At 36.1% G+C, this 11,462-nt stretch overlaps 1 protein-coding gene across 1 annotated transcript; it reads left to right on the top strand.

The window, feature by feature from the left end:
• The first annotated feature begins 8,281 nt into the window (after positions 1 to 8,281).
• LOC127966814 (elongation of very long chain fatty acids protein 7) lies at positions 8,282 to 11,451 on the top strand. Its single transcript, XM_052568089.1, has 8 exons — positions 8,282 to 8,388; positions 8,851 to 8,943; positions 9,030 to 9,220; positions 9,308 to 9,388; positions 9,481 to 9,537; positions 9,637 to 9,742; positions 10,219 to 10,355; positions 10,464 to 11,451. The coding sequence occupies exons 2-8, from the start codon at positions 8,877 to 8,879 to the stop codon at positions 10,674 to 10,676; spliced, it is 852 nt and encodes a 283-aa protein (XP_052424049.1). The 5' UTR covers positions 8,282 to 8,388; positions 8,851 to 8,876; the 3' UTR covers positions 10,677 to 11,451.
• Positions 11,452 to 11,462: the final 11 nt, after the last annotated feature.

Below are 11,462 nucleotides of genomic sequence, written 5' to 3' on the forward strand. Positions count from 1 at the left end.
TTCCGAATATACTATTCAGGTGTTTTGTTATTTATTTCAGAAATCCTTGTGATATACAATGTTCAGTTTGTGCTGGTCTGCCTCAATCGAAATAATGTTTTAAAATTACTTTGTTTTACTTTGTGTTTGTATAGACCGCATAAAAGCGCATTAATGGGAACATTAAAGAATGGATGATGATGATGAGTGGACAAAAACTAGAGCAATCAGATAGTGAGAGAGTGATCTGGTCACCTGGTTATGTTCGTGGATGTTTCGATGTGGAAAGCAATTCAAAATGGAAATATTGATATTTTATTTGTTAACAACATACTTTTCATACCTTAATTTCAGTAAATGTTATAAAATTAGAGAACTAAGCCAATAGTAGTGCTGGCGGGGTCATTTGATTTGGATGGGAACATCATTTGAGGTAGTTTGGGAGTTCAAAGCGGGTTTGCAAATCATTTCAGTCAGTTTGGGAGTTCGGAGCAGGTTCGCAAATCATTTGAGTCAGTTCGGGAGTTTCGGAGCGGGTTCGCGAATCATTTGAGTCAGTTTGGAGTTTCAAAACGCGAATCATTTGAGTCAATTCGGGAGTTCGGAGCACGAATCATTTGAGTCCGTTCGGGAGTTCGGAGAGGGTTCACGAATCATTAGAGTCAGTTTGGGGTTTGCGAATCATTTGAATCAGTTCGGGAGTTCTGAGCGGGTTCGCGACTCATTTGAATCATTTCGGGAGTTCGTAGCGGTTTCGCGACCCATTGGAGTCAGTTTGGGAATTCGGAGTGTGAATCATTTGAGTCAGTTCGGGAGTTCGGAGCTGGTTCACGAATCATGAGTCAGTTTGGAAGTTTGGAGTAGGTTGTCGAACCATTTTAATCAGTTTGTGGTTCGCGAATCATTAAAGTCAGTTCGGGAGTTCGGAGTGTGTTCGCGAATCATTTGAGTCAGTTCGGGAGTTCGGAGTGGGTTCGCGAATCATTTGAGTCAGTTTGGAAGTTTGGGGCAGGTTCGCGAATCATTTGAGTCAGTTTGGGGTTCGCGAATCATTTGAGTCAGATTGGGGATCGCGAATCATTTGAGTGAGTTCGGGAGTTCGTAGGGGGTTCGCGAATCATTTGGGTCAGTTCGGGAGTTCGGAGCGTCTACTCGGATCATTCGAATCAGTTCGAGAGTTCGTAGCGGTTTCGCGAATCATTTGAGTCAGTTCGGGAGTTCGGAGCGGGATCGCGAATCATTTGAATCAATTCGGGAGTTCAAAGCGGGTTCGCGAATCATTTGAGTCAGTTTGGGGATCGCGATTCATAGCTGTATATGGATAGGCATTTTTAACTAATTTAGTAGCTAGTTCTAATTACGTTTTCCACGCGTGTTTATGTGTGATATGTGAAATCGTATTTTTTGTTTTAATGATGTGCCTTTTAAGATTTTCTCCTAAAGTTTTGAGCTACTTTTAGCCTTAGGAAGTTTTGTGAATATGGATGATGTTAATGGATCATGTGGAAGATGTTAATTGTTGGACTGGAGTCGTATGTTTTGCTTGTGAATTATTGTGATGTTATTATCAGCTGTTTGGACTCTCATTCTGACGGCACCCATTCACTGTAGAGCATTACTGAGCAAGTGATGTAATGTTGAATTTCTCCAAATCTGTTCTGATGAAAAAACAAACTCATCTATGTCTTGGATCGACCAAGGTGTACATTTTCAACTATTCCTTTAAGAGACCACTGCATCAATATTTTCAAATATGTCAAATGACAGACATAATTAACCAAATTATTGCACACACTATCATTAACAATCATTTTAGTGCAGCATCTATCTCAAAGCAAACTTGCAAAAGAAACTAGTCGGAGTTGGAAGGAAGAAAACTTGATGTACTGAATTAATTTTTTTTCTATACCTGTAAACAAACACAAATTGTCACTAAAGTGACGAACAATAAAATAATGCAAGATTAATGAAACAGATGTAGGTACCAAAACAGAGATGTCTAGAAGCATCTGCTGCGATCCTCGGGGACTGACGCTGGACTCCAGAGAGACTAATGCATCAGAACATGGAAAATCACATCGTATCATTGAGTAAAACCTGCACGGAAAGATAAATCTGCAGCAAGGGCGCAGCATTTCTTTTTTTTTTTTTTTGCATTATTTCATTAAGAAATACACAGGACAGGCTGAATTTGCCAACACTTCTCATGAATATTTTTTGATCTGCTGAACTGATTGAAATGTTTTGTATTATTTAAATTCTATTTATAATATTTATTAATATTATTCACATTTATAAATTTTCTTTAATGTATTAATCCTTTATTTTCTGATTTTCGATTTATTTTTAGTTTGTTTTAATAATTTTATTAAATGCTATTTCTAATGTTTTTAAATTTCTCATCTAATATTTCAGTTTTATTTCATTTCAGCCTTATTGTAACAAAGAAAATGGTGATTTAATTGTAATTAACAATAACAACACTGGTTTGCATGTGTCTTTCTTTACAGCACAAAACATGCTTATCTGATGATTAACATATACACACATTTCTCCGTCATTTTGAAGCAGACAGTGAGCAAGCATCATCAAATGTCCAGCAGGCATGTGAACTTCTTCAGTAGTGTTTAAAAAGCATCCCACGATGCACCTTGTTTAATATTGCTCCTCAAATGTCAGTTTATTTAGTCAGTAAATTTCTGGTTCCTAAAATGAACATTTAGATGCTACCTTTAATTTGGACTCAGATCAGAGTGTTTATACTGTTCAATAATGTCTCAGTCCTGATGTCCCGGGACAGTGAGCACGGCTGAAGTCCGTATCCATAGATCCAGGCATGTGTAATCTGAATAAAGGCTCATTAGAGGACATGAGTGTCCTCTAGTGCATCTCTGATATGAGAAACTGCTATTGGACAGTGATGTATTCTGGGATATGTGGCTTCTCTGACTGTGATTCATTGTATATGGGCTGCAGAGTTCTGTTTGTGTCTCTATGTCCTGTGGGTGCTACGTTACAGGTGCATTGTGGGTAATACAGTCATTCTGAACACAGCGGGATCTCTGCAGGGTTAATGGGACGGCATGCTGCTGCAGTTGTGAACCGGAAAACAGCCGACCAGGGACACTCAGAGAAAGATGATTGTTTTGGGATGGATCTGTCAATGCCATGCCAGTCTTTTCTATAGAGGATGAGTGATTATGATGAAATGGGATGGAAAAATGGCATGGAATAGAACTACAGGAGTTTGGGAGGATGTGGGAAAGATTTCGGATGACCAAAAACGTCCCATGAGTCATTCACACAATCTCTTTCTAGTGCTTTTTGTCCATAAATGTCTGATTCTGAGCTTAGGTGAATGAGATGTTGGATATTCGCATGTCATTATCAGGTTGCCAGGCAACACAGAGTTTTGGTGCTGCCCAGTGGTGACACTATGGGATGCAGGCGAATTTAACATGTTCTGACCTGTTCCCAGGATCATCAATAATTACTAATTTTAACCAAAACTATAGTGGGATATAAATGATAATACTAGAATAAAATAAAATGAATACATGATCAAATACATATAAGAAAACTAACTGTCAAAAATTAATCTCTAGAGGTAATAACTGTAAATAACTAAAACATTACTTAACTATAACTAAACTAAACTATAACTAATAACTAAACTATTATAAAACTGAAATAAAAATAAACCCAAATAATAATATTTAAAAAGAATTTAAAAAAAAAAGACAAAAATATCAGCATTTTCTGTAGCAACAGGTGTGTAAATAAAGTTAGGTGGCATATATTTATACTTCAGTAATGTAGTACATTATAAAAGTATGCAATAACATATTGAGTGTAAATTATCATATATATCAATTTTATTAGATGAAGAGCACACAATGAATGTAATCCTGACTCAAAAGAGAGCTGGTAGGAATAACTGTCAGGTATAAAGTGCAGCTTCACATTCCCAGACAGTGAGTGAGTGTCTAGGACAGCATTATGGGCTGATTATGGAACAGCAAATAAAGCCAGTTCCCTGCATGATGTGGAGCTCAGGAAAACCTTGTGTTTGGAGAGCTCTAGTGGACATAATGAGACAGGGCAGGAATAAACTTCAGTTCTAAGGAAATGAACACACCTTAACAACCGCATAACAATAATGTCTCGGCAACCGCTCAGAACACCCTGATAATGGCAGCAAATTCTGCTCAAACTAAATTCAGAAAAATCAAGTTAGACTTTAAAGAAATAGTTCATCTTCAAGTTGTTTTAAACCTGTTAAGTTTCTGTTGAGCACACAAAAAAAGATATTTTGAAGAATGTTGGTAACTAAACCACTGCCTTCTATAGTATGGGAAAAAAAACAGTTTGGTTACCAACATTCTTACAAAAATATAATCTTTTACGTTTAGAAATCCATAATAGGTTGAAAAGAACTTCATGGTGAATAAATGATGACACATTTTCCTTTTAAGGGTGAACTATCTCTTTAATATGCAAAAAAAAAAAACGTTATATAATGTTACATAACACAATATATGGAGTGATGTACAATGTGTTTACCCAGACAATTAATTTATTAGGTAAATTTCAAGATGCTCGTCTTGAGTCTAAGAAACTGATAATTTCTGTAAGTTTAAGAAGTTTATCACTACCTAAACCAATATAAACTGATCGCCAGTGTTATCATTCTGAGGCATTAGACATTGATAAGACCGAATCATTTCAGCATCGCAGGAAATCTATGGTATGTAACAGCACTGCATTTATCTGATGCTCCTTTGATGATTCATTTCCTATATTACTCAGTGTTCTGATTGCTTGTATATGCTCTTTAGCTCTTTTTATACACTTCTAAATGTGGCAAAGAAATCTGCTCTTTGCTGATTGGTTAAGACTGAACCTATGGTATTTGAGGCATGTGAGAAGTGTTAAAGTGAAGATGCTCACTTATCCAGGCCATCTGAGTTTAGTCAACAACATAATCTTTGGTTCTGTTTCTAGTACAGAAAACTTTACACTAGAGAAATCACAAAATCTCTGTCTTAATGTAAACATTCATTTCTTTAATGTTTACCTCTGACTAGTTCATATTCATAATAACTAAGTGAAAGTCCATCTAAAAACTCTAAATGGCTACATAGCGCTTTCAGTGATGTATCCTCGAATTACTTAACATATTCCTGTACATTATTGTGTTTAACATGGTGTCACAAAACAAGCCAAAGTTATTCAACTTTACCCGCTGAACCTGATTTCTTGGGTACATATTTCTAATTTTTTTGCGATGTCGCAACTGCCAGTGTTTGTACTAACTAATGCTTTTTTGTATGTTATTTTAAACTGAATGTCAACCCCTGAGAGATGTGAAGTACACGTAAATACATAATAATTTGCTTGTTTTATTTGTATTATTATAATTTACAATATGGAGTAGGATGATACAACTGGAGCATAGACATAGGGTAATAAGACTGACAATTAATAACACTCATTAACCCAGTGAATTTAGTCCAGAAACTTTATTATACACTGAAAAATAATTTTCACTAAGAAATGTATATATTTCACAAATAATTATAATGAAATAGAAAGTAACATCGAATTTTGCGAACGACTGATTTTTTTGTGTTAACTTGATTTGATTTACTTTGATATTTACCTTTTTATTTCTTGGTTTTCAACCTTTGGAGAGTCTGGAACCACCACTAATACAGATTTAGAAATGTCATGCAAATAAAATAAAATTGTAGATATTTTATGCCTAGGTCTTTGTTGTGTATATATAATCTCCATGGACCTCTGATCGAAAAGCCCGATACTAGACAATAAGACAATAGTCTGAGGATATGTGCAGGACCCAGGCACTTCGTGATGATTCTGGCGCCGTTCTGCCAGAGCTCGACTAGCCGGTTTCACTGAGTAAGAACAGCAACACCCAAGTTTCTGTAACTACTTCATTCAGATGAGCCCTTCAAAATGGAATTTATCTACTCTATCACAACATTTTTTGTGTTGCTGTCATTTCTGAAGTGAACAGACTTGATCTGTGGAAAGAAATGTTCCATCAACAACTGTTTTTTGGCTGTATTGGGTTCTAACATTAAGCTATGTGATTCTTTGGAGTTAAAATGTTCTTGATGTCACATTGAAGATTTAGTATTCCTAGCCAAAAATGACCTCAAATTCATTGTAAATGACCAATTATTGTATTATTACCAAATCTTGAATTCAAACTTTTCGTTCAATTGTTTACTTTTAGTTAGCACAGGTTTTTTATGTGTTTTTGGAACTGATAGGCCTCATTGAGCTGAGATTGTGCAAAAAATACAAAAAAAATGTATTAATTGTGTGTAATTTGTGCAATGTTCTCTCAAAAGCTGAGCATAAGCTCAGATAAATTAGGCCTATGATCAATCAGTTACAAAAAAGAAATAGAAAACCTGTGCTGACTAAGAGAAAACAAGTCGATATAAAGATTGAATACCATTATTTGGTAATAATATAGCAAAACAAAAAAATTATAAGCACTTTTTTGTAGAGCAGCCATTTTTGACCAGGAATACCACAAGTGTAAAGTAGAAAAAGGAAGCTGAATACCAATGTATGAGCAAAGTCCGTAAGTTTTTGTATAATGCGACAACACAAACTAGCAAATTTGAGAAAAATAATCTCCACACAACATGCACTAATACAAGTTTTTTTTTTTTCAGAAGTAATGCCAATTTTAGAACCTCATTTGCTTATCTTCCGCTTGTCTGGCTTGAATAATTATGCAAATTAGCCTATTTAACTTACTTTATAGAAACTGAGGATAAAATATGTAGGAAGAGGCATCTGAAATACAGTTCCTGTGATTTGTCACAATGGCATTTTTTTCTGAAAAAAAAAAAAATCTGTCTGGGCTGAAATTTTTGTCACAGCTCAGGTATGTTCAGGGTTTCAGAGGCTGTTGTGTTGCTCAACACCTTCATCAAAACATGCTAAGACCCCAAATTTAAAAGGATATTGTGTTTATTCTGCATTTGCATTTTGTTTTTAAATTATTTCATGCATTTGATTATCTTGAATTTTTGTTTTTGTATGCAATAATTATTCAATAAAATTTAAAGGCAGGAGTTTAATAGAAACATTCCTTCACAACATGCAATTTAAAAACATTGGTTTTCATAATGCACATACTAATTATGATGACCAATATTATGAAGTCATATAGAAACACTGCGATCACTAGGCCTGTATTTTCACTCATTTTCTCTGGTTAACATACTGTACACCCCTCTTTTTCCACTCATAGCACAGTTTTATTATTCCAGCCCAACGATGTACGACTCTTCTTTTGTCCCATAATGACTCTGAAAGCAGCAGAACCCCTCAGTTCATTCAGACATCTAATGGTCTGCACTGATGGGGTGACCCAGCCCTGAAACTGAAACCAAGGTGAAGACTGAATCACACACAAACATTTCACATCAAAGTAAAAATAAACAATAAATCAATTATAATGTTTAATCTATTGCAAAGATTTATTCTGCATTTCTCATTAATCTGCTTGATTAATCTCAATGCTGATTTTAAAATATTTTTATATATTATATAAAATTATATTATATATTATAATTTCATATATTATAATATTTAAAATATTTTTTATATTTTATAAATGATAAGTATTCAATCATTTTTCAATAATCTGTCTTTTTGTATTATCTGTTGGGTAAATCCGTTTTTTTTTTTTTATTAGTAATATCCAGTGCTTACTTCACTTGTACAACTTTAAAAACTATATTCTCAATATTTGTATTTACTAAATTTTTGCACCCTCAGTTTCTAAATTTTCAAATTGTATCTCGTCTAAATATTGTCCGATACTATGATAGGACGGTAGAGATTGATGTATACATCTCAGTTTCAAAAGATTGACCCTTATGACTGGTTTTGTGGTCCAGGGTGACATAGCCTAAAGTCTTGACATTATATAATATAAATCATGGAAATATTACAAGTGTGACAAAACTAGTGCCATTTTTCTGTTGATTCTGAGGTGAAAAAAATATTCATTTTCTTTAAGTTCACCTTGAAAACATCTTCACTCAGCATGTTTTGATTTTTCAGTTTTGAAGCATTAAGCGGGGTTCAAATATAATGTCACACACCTGCTGGTGACATTTGTACAGCGTTCCGCTCATATTTTCATACAGGTCGCCGTGGAAACGCCAATGAGCGCGAGCCTGAAAGTTTCGACCTAAATTCCGGAAGTTTCATGCGACGGAATCTCCATATATGAATAATTGTGGGAGGAGCCACGCTTACAGGTGTATAAGTGCTCCAGTTTTGTCATGCTATTGATATACTAGCAGCTGAGAGAACAAGGGAGAGCGTGGAGGGAGCGCAGCTTCGGGTTTTAAGGTTTGGGGTTTTACTTTTTAAATTAAACCAATTTTAGGATTCGTATTTATTCCATTTCAAGAATTCCCGTTTAAGTAGACCTGGCTGTTTGTGAACACGTTTAGCGCTTTTATAACGTTTAATCTACAATTTTAAGTTCAAATGCTGATCATGAGTGCAATCATCTGGAATCTACAGGGGTTTCACGTCTTTCCAGTTGTGTTTGGGAGTGGTTTGGATGGGTTAGTCTTTTTGGGAGTGGCATCACTAGTACTTCATATGAGAGTTTTGGGAAGGCATCTGTAAACCTTCTTTAGCGATTGGACGTTTTATGGCACAGGGTTGAATTGTAACCGTGTTTGCACTGAGAAGAGGAAAGTTATGCTACATTAGAGCTTGAACGCATTAGCAGGGTTATTTTGGTTTACAAATAAGCTTATTTAAATATCTCGTTAGTAATTTGGTCCCCTTTTTGTCCACCAGAAGGGAAACCTCAAGACTCCTTAGATATGGCTTTCAACAGCACACTGACCTCAAGAGCTGTTCTGCTCTATGATGAGTGGATTAAGGAAGGAGGTGAGTTTGCATCATAAGCACATCTGTGTCTGGAGGGTTTCTGTAATTAGCTGTGAAATAAAACATCTTTTTTGTCTCGCTTATAGATCCACGGACGGAGAACTGGCTGCTTATGGCCACTCCATTTCCTCAAACATTCATCGTCAGTGCTTACATCTACTTTGTGACGTTTCTGGGGCCTCGGCTGATGGAAAACCGCAAGCCCTTCGACCTCAAGCGTCCAATGGTTATCTATAACTTCAGCATTGTTGCGTTCTCCATCTACTTGATTTACGAGGTTCTTGAACATGTTTCATCATGAGTTTCTAGTGTTTCTCTCTCTCTATTGTTATGTTTATCAAAATGTCTTGTCTTCCTTTTACAGTTTCTCATGTCAGGCTGGGCGACCGGCTACACCTTTAGGTGTGACCTCGTGGATTATAGCAGTTCTCCTCAGGCTCTCAGGGTATGTGAATGGAGCACATTCTTGTGATTGTTCAGTTGTTGCCAATGACGCGTGCTACAACTTGACACTTCCTTATTCTTGTTTCCTTGTAGATGGCATGGACCTGCTGGCTGTACTATTTCTCCAAGTTCATTGAGATGCTTGACACTGTAAGTGGGTTTTTTTTTTTTTTTTGTATTCAGAGCATAAACATTAGGTCTTTTATGATGGATGATCAATGCTGATCCTCTTATGCTATCCCATCACAGATTTTCTTTGTCCTGAGGAAAAAGAACAGTCAGGTTACTTTCCTTCATGTATTCCATCACTCCATCATGCCCTTTACCTGGTGGTTTGGAGTCAGATTCGCCGCAGGTAAAGTATAATGGATCATTCAACCAAAAATGACAGTGGTCTCATTCCAAAACCACAGACTTTGGGTAAACCGAGAGGTTTCGGTCCCGCCATTGAAAGTCCAGATGACCAAAACGTCCAATGAAGGAATTGTAAAATAACTCCCAATGAAATGGTCTGTTCAAAATTCTGTGAAGTGGTTCAATTTAATGTAAGGTTTTAAACCACTTGATTAATTTCAGATGGATTTATGACCTTTTTGGATCCGAGTTTTGGTTGCCTTTCAATGGAGGTTGAACGATACCTTTAAATTCACCATAAAAAAAATATAATAAATAAGTGCATGTAGATGCTAAAATAGTTGCTTTACAGCTGTAGCCCCCACTTTACTTGTATGCAAAGCATAAAATGTCTATGCATTTAATTTCTCATATTTGGGTTAAATAATTCCTTTAATGAATACTGTTAAGTGCTAATGGTATGTTTTGCTTTCTTAGGTGGTCTGGGAACCTTCCATGCTCTGCTGAACTGCATCGTTCATGTCATAATGTACACCTACTATGCTCTCTCCGCGCTGGGACCCGCCTATCAGAAGTACCTGTGGTGGAAAAAGTATATGACCACCATCCAGCTGGTAAGTTACCAGCTTCTCTACCATCCCCAGTGTCGTTTGTCGAAATCCAGGCTTTTTGATGTTTGAGCTCTAAACTGGTTCTAACTTGACCCTTTCTGTTTGTTTTAGGTTCAGTTTGTGCTGGTCACTGTTCACATTGGCCAGTACTTCTTCCTGAAGGACTGCCCTTACCAGTTTCCTGTGTTTGTCTACATCATCGGTTCATATGGGCTGATCTTCCTGGTCCTGTTCCTCAACTTCTACTATCACGCCTACACCAAGGGCAAGAGGCTACCCAAGGTTTTTCAGAATGGAAACTACCTTCACAAGAAATCAGAGTGATCTTTCCATTGGCCACCAAAACATGAAGCGCTAACATATTAAGTGGGAATATTCCTTTTTATCTCATCCGTTCAATTTCTACTTCCCTGTTTTATGTTAAAACTGATGTGGAATGCACCCACCTTATCACTGGATTTAAGACGTCCGAAAATTGCACACTGGTGTTTCACTAGAGATGCTGTCCTCCATTTGTCGTCTTCACTTAAGGCTTTGAAAAGAGTATGGGGTTGGAAGTACAGTGTTTTTGTTCTAATATGCATTAATTTACTTGTAAATATTGAATTTTTCAGCTTTGGAATATGATTGAACTGCTGGCCAAATCTGAAAAGAGGTTATGAGAGCACAGGGTTTTTTGAGGTTTTTGTAAAAGGGTTTTTGAAGGTTATGTTTTAGTTGTAACTGAATGAGCCAGAGGCCCTTTGACCCTCGAGGAACGCTTGACTGATCTACCTGGTTGTGCTCGAACCTGAAAGTTTACCGCATGCCGCAGAAGTGACATCATCTGAGGTTTTGTCAGTGATTTATGCTGTGTGACTATTTATTCTTTATTTAACATTGCTGTTTTCTTAATGTGATCTTTTTAAAATTTATATTGATCTGTAGCAATTACCTGTTATGCTTTTATGCTCTACTGATCAGAGAGATGAGGAAATGGAAGAACAGAACAATGTTGCAGGATTTTTCCACTTTTTTTGTCTTTTTAAATGAATTTTCAATTTTGTTTAAAAAAGAAATTGAGTTTTTATATTGAAACAAAATAAATTATTTGTCAAGATCTCTTGCTTT

This window comes from Carassius gibelio, chromosome B10 (genome assembly GCF_023724105.1).
Source record: "Carassius gibelio isolate Cgi1373 ecotype wild population from Czech Republic chromosome B10, carGib1.2-hapl.c, whole genome shotgun sequence".
Classification (NCBI taxonomy): domain Eukaryota; kingdom Metazoa; phylum Chordata; class Actinopteri; order Cypriniformes; family Cyprinidae; genus Carassius; species Carassius gibelio.